This window comes from Macaca nemestrina, chromosome 9 (assembly GCF_043159975.1).
Source record: "Macaca nemestrina isolate mMacNem1 chromosome 9, mMacNem.hap1, whole genome shotgun sequence".
Lineage (NCBI taxonomy): Eukaryota > Metazoa > Chordata > Mammalia > Primates > Cercopithecidae > Macaca > Macaca nemestrina.
Window position 1 is genome coordinate 123,032,938 of NC_092133.1, and position 20,458 is coordinate 123,053,395.

General features: G+C 35.9%; 1 protein-coding gene across 8 annotated transcripts in view; it reads left to right on the forward strand.

The window, feature by feature from the left end:
• Positions 1–20,458, forward strand: part of LOC105480053 (nebulette) — a 379,519-nt gene that overhangs the window by 290,019 nt on the left and 69,042 nt on the right. For 4 of the 8 annotated variants that reach the window (XM_024792279.2, XM_011738502.3, XM_011738499.3 and 1 more), the window contains 5 exons: positions 1,604–1,705; positions 2,640–2,741; positions 11,934–12,047; positions 13,403–13,507; positions 19,049–19,153. The exons of 2 other annotated variants lie outside the window; for them this stretch is intronic. In XM_024792279.2, coding sequence (XP_024648047.2) covers positions 1,604–1,705; positions 2,640–2,741; positions 11,934–12,047; positions 13,403–13,507; positions 19,049–19,153 — 528 coding nt within the window. The remainder of the gene's footprint in view (positions 1–1,603; positions 1,706–2,639; positions 2,742–11,933; positions 12,048–13,402; positions 13,508–19,048; positions 19,154–20,458) is intronic. 2 more of the 8 variants (XM_011738501.3, XM_011738503.3) reach the window with 2 other exon arrangements.

Genomic DNA, 20,458 nt, shown 5'->3' on the forward strand with positions numbered 1-20,458 from the left:
TAAAAGGAGTAAGAAAGGGTGAAATTTTTAATTCTGCTAGATTGAAAGGAAACTAACAAGATATATTAATATTACCCAGAACACTGGTTTACAGCAGTCAACTAGGGAATTCATTAAAATTAGATTTTTGGGCACCATCTATCAAAATTCTGTTACAGAGGACTGTGGCTGGACCTCAAGAATCTAAATCTTTAATAAGTACCCCTAAATGAAGCTATTCCAGAAAGGTTGCAGGTGACATTAGAAATATTTGTACACAATGTAATTAATTGTGCATTTTGTACAGATGTCTGGTGATACATTTCTTCCATCTTTCTATGCTCTGAAAAAATGAAGATGGGTTTTAAGGATGTCCATGACTGTACACTTTGCATTATGACTTTAATAGAATATATTTTAATTGCCAGCTGATCCCTGGGGATATTGCCAAGTAGAACCACATCTGGCAAACATTGCTTCAGCTCAAGACAAATCGCAAGAAATAAAGAAGTGAGCTGACCAGTGAAACATTCGCCATCGGACATTATGCCAGTTCAATTCTTGTCTCTCTTTCCATTTGTCAGTCAAGTTAATCTAAATGACGAATGTGATCTAAAGTACATTTGTCAAAATTTCTGTATTTTTCTCTTTAAATCTTTACTTACCATACTTTGGCTTGTATCTAACATGCATTCAGAAGGAGAATGTTACTCAATGTAATTGTTTTTATTTTGGAAGGCTTAAGTCATTGCAATGATATTTATTGGGTGATAAAGCTATCAGTACCTTAGATCTCCTAGGCATGGGCCTTTGAACATTTGAAGGGAGAGAAGGGTGTAGTTGAAAGGGCAAATGCTGGAAAGCTACAGAGCTTCACCACCCACCATCCCCAAGGAAGTAATTTGCAATATTCTTGTGCTTGGGCTTATCTTGCACCCAGTGGGACTTGAGACTTTGTGATAGACAAGTTGAAGTTCTTGATGAGGATATTCTGCTTATGAATATAAATATACACTTAGATACAAAGACATGCTCATAAAGTGGTAGATATAAAAACCCTTTAAGGTTGGTTTTGTACCTTGATCTTAGTCTTATTTCTTAGGCAGCATAAATTCAGATCAAGTTTGTTTTTGTTTTTGTTTTTTTGAGACAAAGTCCCACTCTGCTGCCCAGTTTGGAGTGCAGTGGTGCTGTCTCGGCTTACTGCAACCTCTGCCTGTCAGGTTCGAGCAATTCTCCTGCCTCAGCCTCCCGTGTAGTTGAGATTACAGGTGCCCGCCACCATGCCCAGATAATTTTTGTATTTTTAGTAGAGATGGGGTTTCGCCATGTTAGCCAGGCTGGTCTGGAACTGCTGACCTCAGGTGATCTGCCCGCCTAGGCCTCCCAAAGTGCTGGGATTACCGACGTGAGCCACTGCCCCAAATATGGTAAATTAGTGAGACGTAGGTATAGTATAAAGAGTTAATATAGCTATACAAATAGATGCACAAATAAACCAACTTAAGTCAGTAGGCTCTCTAAGCTATTATGATGAGAATAAATAATGTTATGAACAGTAAGACTAGTAGCTATGTGAAATTACTAATTTATTTATTTTTTAACCAAAACTGTCTCTGATCAGATTTCTTATAGGAAAGACGTGCAGGACGCTCACACCTACAGTGCAGAGCTCGACCGACCGGACATCAAGATGGCAACCCAGATCTCTAAGATCATAAGCAATGTAACTTCTCTTTCTAAACCTTGAACAGAAATGATTTCTTACTTTTGTAGGAGACAAAGCATAGCTTCAGTGATTGGATGGTTAATTTAATTATTGTAACTAATCAATATAAATGAATAAATCTCAATTCCCCCCCCAAATTATCTATTTTATTATGATAATTATTTGGGTATATGCAGAAACAGTCCCAACTCAAATTGGCTATGGCTAGTGTAATCATTCTTTTAGAGAAGTACTATTTAGGTATAAGTTGACATTCAGATGTCTCAGCCTGCAAGTCAAGGTTATCAGTCATGTGGTCCCATATAATCTCTCCCCTAACCCTGCTCCAAAGACTCTTGCTTGGCTTCGTTTCCATATTGCTGCTGTTCATTGTGTAGATTCTCTTCCACCAACACTTACCTTTGTCCACTTTCTATGTGGCATAACTGTTTCTTATCTTCTCTGAGGTGCCCACTTGAGTTAATACCATTTTACTTAAACATATTGAAAAACCTGGTTAAAAATGATGGTTTAACTTGAACCAAAATTTTTCATAACATGGGCTAAATTCCCCCTAAAATCAATCATTACTATGTGCAAATGCACGTCAATCAAGTATGGCCAGAACAGTTCCTGAGAATAAATGAAACTATAAAAGCTACTGATATGGAGAGTACAGGGTCTCAATTCCCCAGAAATTTTCCCGAATATTTTGCTATAGTATTTATATATAATTACAAAGATGATGATGACTGAACACTTGTTTGTTCATGTAAGCACAGGATAAAATCAATTTCTGCTTTAGCAGTCAACATTTTAGTGTTTGATATGTTGTAAGGAATATTAATGGGATGAAGGTCTGTTATATTTTATTTTGGCTAATGTCAGTGTTTCCATATTGACATCATTGGAGGGCAGAAATATTTAACATTGTCTTATTTATTCATTTTAGGCAGAATACAAGAAAGGACAAGGAATAATGAATAAAGAGCCCGCTGTAATTGGAAGACCAGATTTTGAACATGCCGTGGAAGCTTCTAAACTTTCTAGTCAAGTAAGGCTCTAGTGATGATTCCACAATGACTTTATTCAGAGATTTTGTTTCTAGCAGCACAGGAAAATATTTCATTTTAGATAATATCTTTAATTGCAAGGATAAACAGAGATAATGTTTCTGAGCCCATTTCACATGGGCTTGCAATCATTATGAATTTCAGTAAAGGAAAAATAAATTAAGTCTAATTTTAAGCATAAAACAAAGTTTTCTTTTCTCCAGGCATAAATCTGAACATTTTTCAATGACTTTAGCCATGTTGTCACATTTCCCTGGATTTCCGGAAATCATTAATAGTCATACTAAATAATTATGTTTTAATCTACACACACACACACACACACACACACACACACACACAGTTTTAAACTTAGTAATAAGAATATTAATTTTCCCAATTTCAAGTGCTTTTGTTTAATCACAAAATTTAAAAGGGGAGATGAAAATTAAGAAAACTTTGAAGTCTTATCAAAGAGCATAAAATAAGGTCTGAAAAAGTATAAAGGCATTTTATGTTTTTGGCTGAAAGTCTCAATAGATAAAGATGTCAGTTCTTTCAGAATTATGTAAATGTCAGGCAACTTCTATTAGAATCCAACAGTGTTTTTTTTTTTTTTTTTTTTAAATGGATAAAATGATCTTAAAGTTTGTGTGGAAAGAAAATACCAGTGAATAGCCTTTAAAAGTATGAAAATGAAGACCAGTGAAGGGGAACTTAAGTTATGAGTTACTGTAAGTTAATAGAAAACTACTGAAATTAAATCAATATGGGATTGGTGTAGTGAGAGATTAAATAATCAGTAGGGTAGAATAGGGAGTCCTGAAATAGATTCCAATATGTATAAGAATTTAATATATGATAAAAGTGTTGATTCAAGTCAGTGGGGAGAAGTTGGATTAGCTAATAAATGGTGCTGACATAACACACCGTCCTTCATGGGAAGACCAAAATTGGACCCAAATCTTAAACCATAGACAAAAATGAATTCCAGGTGGATTAAAAATGTGAATGCAAACAATAAAATAATTTAAGAATCTTCAAAGAAAATCCAGGAGACTCTGTGTACCACATAAGGATAACAGAGTTTCTTAAACAAGACCAGAAATCCAGAAGCTATAATAGGTAGGCACATTAACTATATAAAAATGAAAAACTCTCTTAATGAAAAAGGTAACATTTATAGAGTCAACAATAATGTTAACAAACAGGAATTTTTGCACATTTATACTATTTTTGATTTCGAAAATACTCATTTCTCAAGTTGCAGAAATCTTTCTTGAATTACATTTCAAAGTGGAGAGATGTAAATGATGAAAGGTATGAAATCTGATTGAAGAGCCTAAAATAAGTCCCAAACAAATGAAAAGACATACTATTCTGTTGGTGAAAGAGCCTTGATACTAAATATCCAAAAATGTTAATTCTTTCAAAGTTAACATTAAAAGCTCCGTGCAATTCCAACTGGAATTCAAAAAAAAGGGTTTAAAAAATTTTAATGAAATGAAAAACTTGAATGAATTAAATAATTCAGAGTTTATACAGAGAAGGATGTATCTGAGAATAGTTTTTTAAAATACAAAAAAAGAGAAGTGGTCTTCAAATATTTGGAAAAGTACTTGTAATGCATTTGATGAGAACATTTTAATATTTTAAATATAAAATGTCTATAATATGCAATACCTATAAAATATAAATGTTCTTTAAAAGGAATTTATTTTTGTATATAGTTTAAGATTTGGGTCCAATTTTGTTTTTCCTATGAATGAAAAAGATTAACAGCCCAGTAGAAAAAGGGGTAAATGAAATGAATAGACAGTTCACAGAAGAACAAACATAAATGGTCAATCAACAGGCGAAAAGATGCCCAAATTTATTAGTAGAAAGGGAAATACCAACAGAGTGAAAGCAAAATGTCTTTTACACCCATGTACACCCATCACAATGTGTCTTGTTAGTGTGGAGAAGAAAGACACGTCCTTAGAAAGTTCATGTGTAGGAGGTAGATTTTTGCTAATTTGGATTTAAAGGGAGAAGTCAACTCTGCTCAAGGGGAAGGCCCCAAATACAGGCTGGGAATAAGTGTGCCAGGGGACAGAAATCTGATGGCAGAGGCTCTGAGCAAGAGGATATAGTTGTGCGTGTATGAAGAGGAATTTGGGAGGAGTTTAGATGTTGTGTCATGTGTATTGATTTTGACGATAAGCCATTGCTTAGAGAACAGAATAAGAATAATGTGTTCATATATATAATTTTTCCCCTTTTTTTATTGTGATAAAACATATATAACGTAAAATTTACCATCTGAACCGTTTTTAAGTGTGCAGTTCAGTGGCATTAAATGCGTTTATAATGTTGTGCTACCCTCACCACCATCCATCTGCAGGACTCTTTTCATCCTGTAAAAGTGAAACTCTATACCTGTTAAATAATAACTCCCCATCACCCCCTTTCCAGAATAGTGTGTTCTATGAACAAATAATGATAAAAAGAAAAAGGGATTTCAGAACCCAATCACAGGAAGCATTTCGGGGTTCAATTCCAAAAAGTAAACACCAGAACTACTTTTTGCCATGTTAACTGTAGTCTCTCAGGGAAGAAAGAAGACATCACTGAAGGTTTTGAGCAAAGATTGATTGTGAAGAAAATACTTAAGGAAGGTTAACGTGGTGACATTGGTCAGGAAAGTCTGGCTCACAAGTGGTGAATGTCCACAGGCCAGCTGGGCTGTGACAGTGGTAACCTGCACATAAAGTGATCAGTACCTGAATAGACTCTGTGGCTGTGGGAATGAAAATGAAGCAGACACAACTGCTCCCTGGGAGAGGCAGACATGAGAGATGCCCAAATGCAATTGTGCCTCACAGTAATTGTTTTACAGTTAACAAGGGACTTTCACTTATAAAGCAACTTTGTAACTCAGGAGGCTACTGATGTGCAAGAGGTTGGGGACATGTCTGGGTGACACTCTCATTAAAAGGCTGTGACTCTAAGCGCTACATGTTCCCAGCAATGCTTGTTGAAGAGACAGGGGATATGGGCATCACTTTAGATTTCCAGCATAGCTACCTGGCCTCTTACAACTTCACCCTTTTCTGGGGACAGAAATTCCCCATCAGTTACACAGGAGAGAAAGCAAATTCTGGAGAAGCAGTATGGTTTGGTCTAGTGGTTAAGAAAATGTACCCTGGAGCAGGGCCCTCCTGGTTCTGTTGCTTGCTAGCAGAGTGACCTGGGACAAATTGCTTCATTTCTCTGTTTTTGTTTCCTCTTCTGTAAAATGGGCATGACAGCAACAGTGTTTACTTCTCAGGGTTGCTGTGAAGGTTAAATGAGTTACTTTAAGTAAAACACTTAAAATGGTGCCTGGCCCATAGAAACATGACATCATTTCATAGGAATAATTTTACTTTAGATATTCAAAATAGTTTTCTGTTCTACACTTTTAGATGCATTCATGCACAGAATGGAGCAGGAATACAAACACTGTGAGATTCTGGCCTTAAATTCATTCTACCACAATCCTATTTGAGAGCCCTTAGAAGAAAGTTTTGACATTTGAGCTTTATTTTCACATTTCAAATTCAATCCACAAAAATTCCCCCATTTGATCCTTACTTGGGCTTGAAAGCAGATTTTTTTTCTTAAATCTTAAATTATTTAGCAACTGAGTGATCAGATGCTTAAGCAGATTGTAATTTTTAAGTTACATTATAACTTTCGTGTTTATTTTTTCATGTCATGTGAGATTTTCTAAGTGGTATAAAAACTCATCAGAAAAGGGGAAAGGTGGGAAAATAATAGGAATTCTGGGATGAACTCAGTATATTCCATTTGTATTTTCAGGTATATCAATTATAACAGAAATGTGGGCAGAAAGTTTAGTTTCTTATTTTCATTGACAGCATTAAAGCTTTTAGTTTGCTCCTCAACTAATAATAAAGGCACATAAATACATAGAAGGCAAACGATTTAGGGATTTAATAAGCAGGGAGATGAGAGTGGATAGAATGCGGGGAGAAAAAGAGCACCAGAGCACCAGAAGCATTGTAACAGAGAAGGCAATGACAAGGCAATGGTCAAGGTATATGGGGATAAGACTTGTCTGATGAAAGGATGGGAACAGAGAGTGAATGGGTGGGATTCTCACGTGTCGTCTGTAAATTGAACTCTGTGGGATTTCACCCGGGAAAGGTAATGGGAACACATACCAAACCCTTCTTATATTCTACAATAGCTTTACTCCCGCAGTTGTAAACTGTCCCTTTAAAAATTTACAATATAGATAAAATTATGGCCAGGTTATTTAAAAAAAATCGTTAAAAAAATAAAGCAAAAATCTCCTGTGCCAAGATGAAGGGATTGGTGCATATGTATCTCAAATATAAGTAGATTAACTGTTGAATTCATTGACTTTAAAAATTCTAAGAGTAATTTATTAATTAATATATCCATAGATCATCTTATTACTTGGAATTTGTCTGTATGATGAATAGACTCCTTGTTCAGTTTTATAACCTCAAGGAAAAACTATGTACTTATAGTATTTAGGATTGTTCTAAAATTGCATTAATACATTGATAAGAATTTTTTTTTTTTTTTTTTTTTTTTTTTGAGGCAGAGTCTCTTTCTGTCGCCCAGGCTGGAGTGCAGTGGCACGATCTCGGCTCACTGCAAGCTCCGCCTCCTGGGTTCACGCCATTCTCCTGCCTCAGCCTCCTGAGTAGCTGGGACTATAGGCGCCCGCCGCCATGCCCAGCTAATTTTTTGTATTTTTAGTAGAGACGGGGTTTCACCATGTTAGCCAGGATGGTCTCGATCTCCCAACCTCGTGATCTTCCTGCCTCAGCCTTGGCCTCCCAAAGTGCTGGGATTACAGGCGTGAGCCACCACGCCCAGCAAGAATGGGTTTTAAACCTAAAAATCACATTATAAATTACCATGAAAATTTAGTAGTAAGCAGTGGCCTTAAATTGCAAGGAGTATTAATTGGTTTGGACAATCTACCATTCTCCTGTCCTGGCAGGCACTCCCTCCACCAAACTTGTCACACCCAATTATCAGCTCAAATGTCATGTTCCTGACTCGCCAATTTAAATTCTGCTCTCTTCCCCTTTATTCTCTGCCTTTCTTTACAGTTCTTGATACAATTTGTAGTAGTTGCATGATATATGTGTGTATGTGTGTGTTTTAGAAATCCATTTCACTTCCCACAAGGCAGGCTCCATGGAGACAGGGCTCATATGCCTTTGATCCACTATTATGGGAAAACACAGATTACGCTGCCAATAGATGTATAGAGTCTGATTAAACCAGTATTCTCTGGATCATTAACATTTGGTGCAAAGTCAGTAAGATGTTATTTTGCAAGGAAAATAAGAGCAGAGATAGTATATTGTGTAAAATTAAGACTTAAAGATATTATTGATTTTATGATGAGTTCTATGTAAAAATCTGTCCTGTCTTCCTTGACAGCTTTTAGTTTAATTTCATCCAAGATTGCTGGGGATTGATGTCTATAGATACGCAGTATTGTGTTATTTGCTTACTTTTCATTTTCAATGATAATTAAGGTACACTTATCAAGCTATTTCTTTGCTAAAATATGTTTACGTGATTATGGTGAAACACCTTCATTCAGGGTCTGCTTTTTTGTGCCTTTGCTGGCTTTTTGTGAGTCTGAGTCACAGGTGATGTCAGTATAAAGTTTTGGGTTTGCATGTTACATTTCACACATACCCAGGTGCAGTTATGAGGATCTGGACCCTCATAGAAGGATCTGCAGATGTAACTTCTCATTTCTTTATATGAGAAGTTGTGCAGTTATGAGGAGCTACAATGCTGTCATTGTAGCTTAACAGTATCCATGTTTTCTCCAAGTGTGAGCCTCTGAAAATCCTGCTGTCTCTTATAATTTTTTAAAAAACGTCTAGGAGTTGGATCCTATATACCTATAGAGTATTTTTTTAGAAGGTGATATTTCCATGATGTGATTATTATGCATTGCATGCCTGTATCAAAACATATCATGTACCCCATAAATATAATACACCTACTATGTACCCACAAAGATTAAAAATAAAAAAATAATAAAAACAAAAGTGATAAATATTAGGACCACTAGGCACACTAGTCATAATGTAAATAAAGCCAGTCATATGGAGTAACTTCATTTGTTTCCAGAATAATTGAAATAGGTATAAGGAGTAACATTGTGTCTTAAAACCATGGCAAAGTCACTCCAATACCTGTTCCTCCCTTTCTCAAATGATCTCAAAACTGAAAGTGTTATGCCTTGTTCCATGGTTGGATAACAAGTTATAGTCAAGGAAAAGCATTTCCTGGATCTCTCAGAAGGTGCAAGCCTGCACGAGAAGGTAGACACACAGACGTATGAGCTCTAGGTTGAAAATACAATAGAATGTTGAGTGTGTCTGTGTAGTGAGTGAGTGAACAAGTCAGAAGGTGAGTGATGTGACTCCCTTCAACCATTTGGTGATATTCTTAGTTCATTTTACCTGCATTCCTTACAGAAAGAGCGAACTTAGAAACAATTGGGTGTCGGTGTCTGGTCCATGCATTTTTTAATATAATGCAGTTATTTTACTTTGTGATTCATTAATGAGGGAAACTTGTGTTTTTGTTCCTTAGGCATCTTGAATCAAATCACTCACTGTAGTGAATATTCGAACAAGATAAATTTCACAACACAAGGCTTATTATTACATTTAATATGAATATATATGAATAACGGATTGATTATTGTTTCTTAGAAATGTGTAGATGGTCCCTGACTTCTAGTGGTTCAGTTTAAGACTGTTTAACCTTACCATGGCATGGAAGTGCTACACATTTAGTAGAAACCATACTTCAAGTACCCATATAACGATTCTGCTTTTCACTTTCCTTACAATATCCAATAAATTATATGAGATGTTCAACATGTATAAAACAGGCTTGTTATTAGATGATTTTGCCTCGCTGTAGGCTAAGGTCATTGTTCTGGGCATGTTTAAGGTAAGCCAGGTTAAGCTGTGATGTTTGGTAGGTTAGGTGTATTTGGTGCATTTTTAACTTACAATATTTTAAACTTGTGGTGGATTTATTGAGATGCAACCCCATCATAAGTTGAGGAAGGGGTTTCCGTACGTTTACTTGGAAGAGCATATGCAAGGTTTAATAACAAGAAAAGAATTCATCAGTTTCATTTTCAAGTACTCTAGTGGTACTATGCTGGAAACCTCAGAGTTTGCAGAAACAGTATGATGGACTCTCTGTGTGCAAAGATCATATAACCTACTTTTGCCATTTAGCTAATACAGTGTTAATGAATATGGCTGAGTCAGAAGTGTCATTCCAGTGGAAAGCTGTTGAAGAGTCCACCATCTTTGTTGAGTGAATATCCTTTAGGCACTAGAAACTTAGGAGAGACAGGACCAGTGACTAAAATATGGTAAAAGTATAGCAGAAGGGTGAAGAGGGCAAAAAGAATAAGACTATGGCCAGGGGCAGTGACTCATGCCTGTAATCCCAGCACTTTGGGAGGCTGAGGCGGACAAATCATGAGGTTGGGAGATCGAGACCATCCTGGCTAACATGGTGAAACCCTATCTCTGCTAAAAATATAAAAAATTAGCTGGGCATGGTGGCGGGTGTCTGTAGCCCCAGGTACTTGGGAGGCTGAGGCAGGAGAATGGCGTGAACCCGGGAGGCGGAGCTTGCAGTGAGCCAAGATTGCACCACTGCACTCCAGCCTGGGCGACAGAGCGAGACTCCATCTCAAAAAAAAGTAATAAATAAATAAAATAAGACTTTGTATTTACGGGAGGACCAGGCAGGGTGAATCATTGCTTTTGTGCCAGCTACTGTATAAAGTGCTGAAGGAAATCTAAATTTCTTTCATTTGTAATTTTGTTCTTGATTTCAAGACACAAAATAATAAAAAAGTCCATTTTTCTTGTTTTAAAGAGGTCTTGCCAGTTACTTAAAATCAATTTGTACGGTATTGAGAATATCAGAAAGTTGTTATTATCAAATGGAACCAGAACAGAAAATATTTCCTGTAAACCATCTCAAAATATTTACCAAATGCTGTATTCCCATCAAGATTTTCTCTAGCTCTCTCTCATAGGTAGGTTCTGGACACGTGTCCCTGAAGGAGACCATCACCCTATGCATGTCTAAAATACACCATGAGAGCCATCCCAAATTGCTTTTTAATAAAGCCTCTGCAAGGCAGAGCCTTTAGATGTATGCATAAGAGTGTATTATCAGAATGTTGTTAGAAAACAAAACATTGTAATAATTATAACATCAGAAAAATATTATGAGAGAACAAAACAGCTTACTTTGACCTGTGAAATCAGTTCACCCTTTCCTGGCTAAAGTAAGTTAAAGGGGGTGTGACATGTGAGTAGCTAGGATATTTTTTTTTTTTTTGTAGTGAACTTGTGTTTATATTCTAATTAGTTATGACATGAATGCTCATATTTCTCTATACATGGAGAAAAATATAGTTCTACCAAATAAGTTGATAATCCCTTTTTGGTTGTTTTGAGAGTCCTTTAAAAGGAGAAAAATAATTTAGAGTGAGTATTGGAGATGGTTTTCCTGGTGAATAAATTGTGGAGTTAAAGCAGAGAAAGTTTTAAATTGACATTAAATTGACCCAGGACATTTCAGAAAATGTAGTTCCTAAGACTAAATTTTTGAGCAAATGAAATATAGGAAATGATGAGAAAAACTGTGGTACACATCATGCTCTTTATCTGGAATAATTCCCTTAGGAAAATTTATATTTAAATTCTGGGGCCTAGAATCTATTTTCTAAATGTGGTAGACATTAAGACATTTGTGGTCTAGGTTTCTAACTGATCATGCATTATAGAAATGCAGAAATGAAAACTGACATTTAAAAATCTTGGTATTTTAGTGCTTAATTCTCATTAGTAGGATTTGAGTTCATGCCATTGCATTTGTGATCAATGTAGAAGTAGAGCTTTTTTAATTAAAAAAAAAAAAAAACAAAAAAACACTTTATGCCATTAAGCTTTATAGAGGGAGATGGATACCAGGAATGTAAACTTTGCAACCATTCATTTTAAAGGTAGCTTTTATTTTATCTATGTGAAAATCAAATGTGTTACTTTTAAATGTAAAGGCACGTGTACTGTTTATCTTTTCTTTTATGACAGATTAAATACAAAGAAAAATTTGATAATGAAATGAAGGATAAGAAACATCATTACAGTCCTCTTGAAAGTGCTTCTTTTAGGCAGAGTCAGCTTGCTGCTACATTGGCAAGCAATGTAAGTTGTAATTCATAGAAAATTATTTTCAATATCTTTTGATTCTTTTTTTTTAGAATAGACTGTGTTGTAATTACTGATACTTAATCAAAATAATGTAGCTTCCAAGTAATTTGTAGTTGAACTGAAGCATATTTTTCTAAAGCTTTTTCTGAGAAAAATGTTATTGTAATTAATTTTTAATGGTTACTGATTACTAATTAGTTAGTAAGTAGGAATAGTATTGCAAATGAAGTTGTTATATCTGTTCAAGAGTAGAAATAGATTTTGCAGAGAAGTGGTCTGTATTACCACAAATTAGTGGTTAGGACAGTAGTTACCTCATGTAATTATGGCTATGAAATTGAGTTTATTGTAAAGTACTGCCTGGTACATGGTAATTTATCATATAAAGAAATTTTTAGAAATTTTACTTTAATGACTTACAATTTATTTTTTATCCCTTATGTAAATGCTGTGAAATACTTCCTTATATGAATTGTTCTCATTCCATGTTTTTAAAAATAATGAAAATTAATTTTACAAGAAATGATGTTTTAAATTCTTGTTAAAATTAGAGTATAGAAATAGCAACATCAAAAAATTGATTGCTATAGGTGAAAATATTTAGATTTCCTTTTCAAGTATAAAAATTATGCATTATTGATCCGTTGCTTTGTTAGAAATAGAGATGAAATATACTTAAAGGAACCTAGAACATAGTGCTGAAAGCTAAAGGTTTCGAGTCAGATTGGTTGGATTTAAATCCTGTTTCATCACCTATTACTATGTGTTTGTCTTTCTGTGCCTCAGTTTTCTTATCTATAAAATGGGACTACTTAAAATACCTACTTAATAAAGAGGTTATTGTGGAGATTCAATACTTAATACATATAAAGGGTTTTAGAAAAGTGGCACATAGTAAGTCTGTGATGTCTTTGCTATCAATATTTTGTTATTAATAGTATTATATTTTCAAAAAGTTGCTTTAAAAAAGTCTGTGGTGATAGGATGGAAGACATCAAAATCTTAAAATCTCCACAAAGCGTAATTGAAATGCTGTAGTAATTTCTAAAAAATAAAGTGGCTATTCTCTTTATTTTTTGAAAGCAGAGTTACTGTGAAAATTACTTTATTCTGTTAACATGAATATGTTAACAACAAAAGGAATTATCCAAGTATTTTCAAGCCCATATAGAAATAACTTTTTAAAATTCATTCCGTAGTAAATCAGCACCATCTAGTGGCTCCTTGTAAATTCGCCTGTCAATTTACCACTAAATAGTACTACTTTATGATGTATGAAAAATGCAATAATGCAAAAGCATAATATTTTCTTCTCCTAGATGGTATTTTGTTCCATGTTATTTTCATAGGTGAAGTACAAGAAAGACATTCAAAATATGCATGATCCAGTTTCAGATCTCCCAAATTTGTTGTTTTTAGACCATGTTTTGAAAGCCAGCAAAATGCTCAGCGGCGTAAGTGGTTCATCTAATGGCAACCGTAGTTGCCTTGTGGCTCCAAGAAGCCAATATGTCTGCAGCGTTCGTGTGCTCACCTGCTTCCTTAGAAGGCCTGTGCCTCACTCCTCCCTCAATAACTAACTCATTGAAAAATACTCCTTTGCTTGCAGAAATCCCACCAGAGCTGTCACTTTGCAAAGGAGGTTCTTGGTGCTCTCCAGTATCTGCTGCATACAGCTATACTTCAAAGTGTCTGCACAATGGCCTTTCTGTCATTCTTCTTTCCCTTACTTCGTCTGTGTTAGATTAAAGCCACTTGGAAGTTCAGGTTCTCAAGTCAGGGCTATTTTATTTTATGCAGGCCAGACCAGAGTGTCTTGTATTTAGTATGCCTTCAGTAGCATGAAAAATTGTCTTAGTCTAAACTGTATTTTCTCTGAAAATAATTCCTAACAACATTTATACTGCATTGACACATTGCTTTTAGTCTTGTCATGGTTTCAGTGTTCTCGGTCAAGGCAACCAGGAGAAAAGGGTGAGTTCTTCATGTCCTGATGAAAATATCTGGGTGCACTGCCCATGTAGTCAGCCCCGTGGAACTCTCACTACCCTGGATGCTGTTCCAACCCATAGTACATCAGGACCCTGACTTCGCTAACTCTCGTAACTGACAACCCTAAGTCACACGTGGGTCCATTTTGTACAGTCTAATGTAAATTGTTTCTATCATCTCTTTAACAGAGAAAACACAACAAAGTCATATGTTACTTATTTCATATATCATTTATAAAGTTTAGATCTTCATTTAGGTGGTGTTTTTGCCTAGAGGACAGATTTCTTTTTCCCCATAGACAAATTGTGATTGAATGACTACTTCATGGGAGAGAAAGTTTAAGACTTAAAAAATGTGTTCCTTTTGAAGTGCCTACTTACAAAGTTGTATACATTGTATAAAGTTGACATTTGCTCAACTTTATTGTATATTAGAATGGCCTCCTTTATCTAGTATTTGTGAAGAAACAAAGAATAGCCTATATTAACATTTTCATGTAAAAAATTGGAATTTTGTTGATTTATAAATTAAAAGATTGAATAAGATTGCTCAGTAATTCTGCCAAAATTATCCATTTGTCGTAGTAGCTGTTGTTTTAAAGACCCCTAGATGTCTTTAGCAATATCAGAATTACTTTTATTTTAACCTAAACTCTATAGAGTGATATGAATGCCTTAATTAGTGTGTAAAATCATTCTAATTAAAATTTTGGGAACATTTTCCCCTGGAAAATGGACCTCTCGTAGTGTTCAGTTTCTTTTATAACTTTACATAAATTAAGAAATGTGTATTTTGTGTAACTCTGTGTATCTCCCACTAGGAGGCAACAGAGACTGTTATATAATGAAAGACACACATTCGAAGTTCTTTTGCAGATCTTAATTCAAATAAGTTTTCCTTGGTATTTTTTTGTTTTTGTTTTCTTAAATAGGAGTTTCTGAAATTCTTTGTAACTAAAATGGATAATTGTGTTGGGAACAATATTTACTGAATTTTTCAGTATATATTAATTATTTTAGACATTAATATATATCTGTTGTGGATTTTAACTCACTAATGGACTATGTTGTGGTTTGTTACATTCATGATTATTTTATAAACACGTATTACAAGATAATTTCTAATCAGATTATAATGTCTGTATTATTATCTTTCTTTCCAGATTTTAACTGGTTAAAAAAAAAAAACAGTTTTTTTTTTAAGATGGAGTCTCACTCTGTCTCAGGCTGGAGCGTAATGGCGTGATCTTGGCTCACTGCAATCTCCACCTCCCAGGTTCAAGCGATTCTCCTGCCTCAGCCTCCTGAGTATCTGGGACTACAGATGCACACCACCACGTCACACTAATTTTGTATTTTTAGTAGAGATGGGGTTTGATCATGTTGGCCAAGGATGGTCTCGATCTCTTGACCTGGGAGCCAAGGGTGGGAGCCACCATGCCTATCCCAAAAAAAGGCTTTTAAAAAAAAAATTAGAGGAGCCAAAATTTATAACTTGTTTCCTTCAATCAAGATGTATTCTGTGGGCTGGGTGCAGTAGCTCCTGTTTGTAATCCCAGCATTTTGGGAGGCCAAGGCAGGAGGATGGCTTGAGGCCAGGAGTTTGAGACCAGTGTGGGCAACATAGTGGGACCCTAGCTCCACAAAAAAAATAAAGAAATTAGCTAGGCATGGTGACATGCACCTATAGCTCCAGCTACTCAGGAGGCTAAGATGAGAAGATTGCTTTAGCCCAGAGGTCAAGGCTGCAGTGAGCCATGATCCCTCCACTGCACTGCACTCCAGCCTGGGTGACAGAGCAAGACCCTGTCCAAAAAAAAAAAAGTACTATATGAACATTTTCATGACCTTCCTGGGGGTGCTTTCCTCCCTGATTTTATTCTGGTTAGGTTTGGGGGAACATATATTGCAGCTCCCTAATGACTGGAAGCACTTGAGGCCAGGCTCCCTCTGGGGATTATTGCTTTGTCTCACATGAAAGGGCAGCTCTCTTGTGGCAGGACAGTTGGGCATCTGTTCCATTCCTAGCACTGGGCTTTCTTCCTCTTTCACTCTGAAATCCCTGGAGCATCCCCTAAGATCGAAATGCAAATTTCCTTATGGCCAGCTCTTTCCTGCTCCCTTTCAAATACTGTTTCTGTATCCCTCCACTCTATTGTCATTTTTACTGGCACCCCATTGCCTAATAAGCAACTATTTTTAGCTTCTTAAGTCTCTGTAGCCTTGAGTCTTTAAGAGCTACCATTTACTTCTAAAGGTCTTTTCCAAATAAGGCAAAATAACTAAGTGTCCAATCTCCAATGATAGAAATCATGAAATAATCATTTTTAAAATTTTCTAGTTTATAATTGTTATTGATACATAATGGTCGTATATATTTATGGGGTAAATGTAATGTTTTGATACAGGCATGCAGTGTGTATTGATCAAATCAGGATAACTGAGGTATCCATCAGTTCAAGCATTTGTCATTTCTTTCTGTTAGGAACATTTCAATTCCACTCTTTTTTTTTTTTAATTTATTTATTATTATTATACTTTAAGTTGTAGGGTACATGTGCATAACGTGCAGGTTTGTTACATATGTATACTTGTGCCATGTTGGTGTGCTGCACCCATCAACTCGTCATTTACATCAGGTATAACTCCCAGTGCAATCCCTCCCCCCTCCCCCCTCCCCATGATAGGCCCCGGTGTGTGATGTTCCCCTTCCTGAGTCCAAGTGATCTCATTGTTCAGTTCCCACCTATGAGTGGGAACATGCGGTGTTTGGTTTTCTGTTCTTGTGATAGTTTGCTAAGAATGATGGTTTCCAGCTGCATCCATGTCCCTACAAAGGACACAAAACTCATCCTTTTTGATGGCTGCGTAGTATTCCATGGTGTATATGTGCCACATTTTCTTAATCCAATCTGTCACTGATGGACATTTGGGTTGATTCCAAGTCTTTGCTATTGTGAATAGTGCTGCAATAAACATACGTGTGCATGTGTCTTTATAGCAGCATAATTTATAATCCTTTGGGTATATACCCAGTAATGGGATGGCTGGGTCGTATGGTACATCTAGTTCTAGATCCTTGAGGAATCGCCATACTGTTTTCCATAATGGTTGAACTAGTTTACAATCCCACCAACAGTGTAAAAGTGTTCCTATTTCTCCACATCCTCTCCAGCACCTGTTGTTTCCTGACTTTTGAATGATCGCCATTCTAACCGGTGTGAGATGGTATCTCATTGTGGTTTTGATTTGCATTTCTCTGATGGCCAGTGATGATGAGCATTTTTTCATGTGTCTGTTGGCTGTATGAATGTCTTCTTTTGAGAAATGTCTGTTCATATCCTTTGCCCACTTTTTGATGGGGTGGTTTGTTTTTTTCTTGTAAATTTGTTTGAGTTCTTTGTAGGTTCTGGATATTAGCCCTTTGTCAGATGAGTAGATTGCAAAAATTTTCTCCCATTCTGTAGGTTGCCTGTTCACTCTGATGGTAGTTTCTTTTGCTGTGCAGAAGCTCTTTAGTTTAATGAGATCCCATTTGTCAATTTTGGCTTTTGCTGCTGTTGCTTTTGGTGTTTTAGACATGAAGTCTTTTCCCATGCCTATGTCCTGAATGGTACTACCTAGGTTTTCCTCTAAGATTTTTATGGTATTAGGTCTAACATTTAAGTCTCTAATCCATCTTGAATTAATTTTCGTATAAGGAGTAAGGAAAGGATCCAGTTTCAGCTTTCTACTTATTGGCTAGCCATAAGTAGAAAGCTGAAATTCCACTCTTAGTTATTTTAAAATGTACAATAAATCATTGTTAACTATGGTCACCCTATTGTGGTATTGAATACTAGATCTTCAACTCATTCTCTCTAACTGTATTTTTGCACCCCTTAACCTTCTCCACTTGAGGAGATGGTCTCTACTCTTCCCAGCTGCTGGTAACCATCATTCTACTCTGTCTTCATAAGTTCAGCCTCCCAAGTAGCTGGGGCTATAGGTGCATGCCATCATGCCCAGCTAATTTCTTTATTTTTTGTAGAGCTGGAGTCTCACTATTTTAGCTCCCACATATGAGTGAGGGAACATGTGAAATTTGTTGTTCTGTGCCTGGCTTATTTCACTTAACATAATGACCTCCAGTTCCATCCATGTTGTTGCAAATGGCAGGATCTCATTCATTTTTGTGGCTGAATAGTATTCCATTGTGTATATGTACCACATTTTCTTTATTCATTCATCTATTGATGGACACTTAGATTGCTATTGAAACAATTTTTGTCATATTGCTGCCTGTTACATTTAGCATCTTTCAGTGGCCAGACTTGGCATCCCTGTTCAATTCAGTCTCTTCCAAATTCAACTTGTTTTCTGTATGTCTAAATAGTAGCCTTCATCCAATTTTTTCAGCTTCAAAACTCAACTGACTGTTCCCAGATTTCTCAATTTCTCTTCCGGGCACCTTTTACCCTTTTCTTTTAGGAAAAATAGTTGAATTATTTCTCTTACATTTTCCTTGTGATCCTCAATCTTCTTCATGGTGGAGTCTTTTTGTATAGGACTTTTTTATTCCTTGCCTCTGGGTTTCTTTTCCTTTATTCTTTTTGTTTTTCTTTCCTTCTCTCCTTTTGAACGGTGTTAAACATATTCCTGTCATAAGATAAGAGCAAGACAAATGGTCTTTATTTTGCTCCACTTTACCTATTTCCACGAGTCCCAGCGCTAGCTTTTCGTTGCCACTCCCTGGTGTTGTGAATATCCTTTACATTATGTTTGCGGCTAATTGTCCTCTGCCTCTCTTATGTGTTTCATATGCTGACCTAGAGTGGGTCTGTCTTGCATTGTCTGTGTATCTCAGTGTCAGAAACCTCCTACCTGCCAGCTAACTGCAGACGGGGACTTGGCAACAGCTTTGCAGCTCTCGGTGGCTTGTATTGTGCAGTTTGCATTTCTAAGTATTGATGGCTCTAATCAGTCTCTTTGATTCTAAATTTATTTTCACATTCTGTATTTTAGCGAGAATATAAAAAGATCTTTGAGGAAAACAAAGGAATGTATCATTTTGATGCGGATGCTGTGGAACATCTGCACCATAAAGGCAATGCCATCCTCCAAAGTCAGGTACGCACTTGCTGGGCACCTACCCTCCCTGCCAGGAAGCCGTAACCATCCTGAGGCCTGCCACTCACTGCCATGCATCTTAACTGAGAATGTACAGTTGCAGAAAAGAATAAATCCTGAGAATGTTAACATTACTTTTGAAAATCTCAAACACTATTTGCTATGTATGTATTGGGGTCAGGGGAGCTTGAACCATATTTCAATCTAAAGGCATTTTGTAAAATAACTGTTACTTCACATAATTAAAAAGTTACAAGATAGGAATTAATTAAACTATGGTCAAATCACATGATGATTTAAATTTTTCTAGTGTCTTGATTTGTCATTTTGAGCAGTAACATTAATTTTCCAGGTGCAAGGTTTATTATAATTTCTTATTTCAATTATAAGTGTTATTAAAAAGGGAATACAGTCTTACTAATGTATTCTTGATTAATATTTTTTTCCAATATGAAATTCTAGGTACTCCCTGAATAAACTTAAAAAAAGTCATCTCTCTAGCATACTTTAAAGTCGCTATTTTTTAAAAATTCTGAGCTTAAATAGTTGTAAAAGATGTCAGTTCCAGCATCTGTTAAGATAAAATTTTATATCAGTCTTTTAAATCTATTCTGTGGAATGTAAAGTCCATAAAAATTTCATACTCACCTTCATTGGTTTTAAAAATAAACAAAACAGTTCCCCTTTAAGTTTGGAAATACACATCATTTCTAAAAATTTCTTATTTCATTTCATTTATTTCACAAAATTTTTGTTTGAGATGGAGTCTCGCACTGTCACCCTGGCTGGAGTGCAATGGTGCAATCTCGGTTCACTGCAACCTCTGCCTCCCGGGTTTAAGCGATTCTCCTGCCTCAGCCTCCTGAGTAGCAGAGATTACAGGTGCCCGCCACCATCCCCAGCAATTTTTTTTTTTTTGGACTTTTAATAATGACGGGGTTTCACTATGTTGGCCAGGCTGGTCTTGAACTCCTGACCTCATGATCTACCCGCCTTGGCCTCCCAAAGTGCTGGGATTACAGGTGTGAGCCACCACACCTGGCCATTTCACAAAATTTTATCCTAGTGATGTATGCTATTATACTTCCCAATACTTTTATTGATCGCTCTATCATACTCTTTGCAACAAAATTATGTCTACAAATAGGTATATAAAAATGTGTCATATTTCCTGTTTCATAAAGTTCTAAGTTTGAAAAATTTCTCTTGGGTTGAATTATCATTAACATTATTATTTTAATAACAAATAATTTTTTAGATAATTATTAAACAAATTTTATTGAGAGTGCATTTCTGAATGAAATG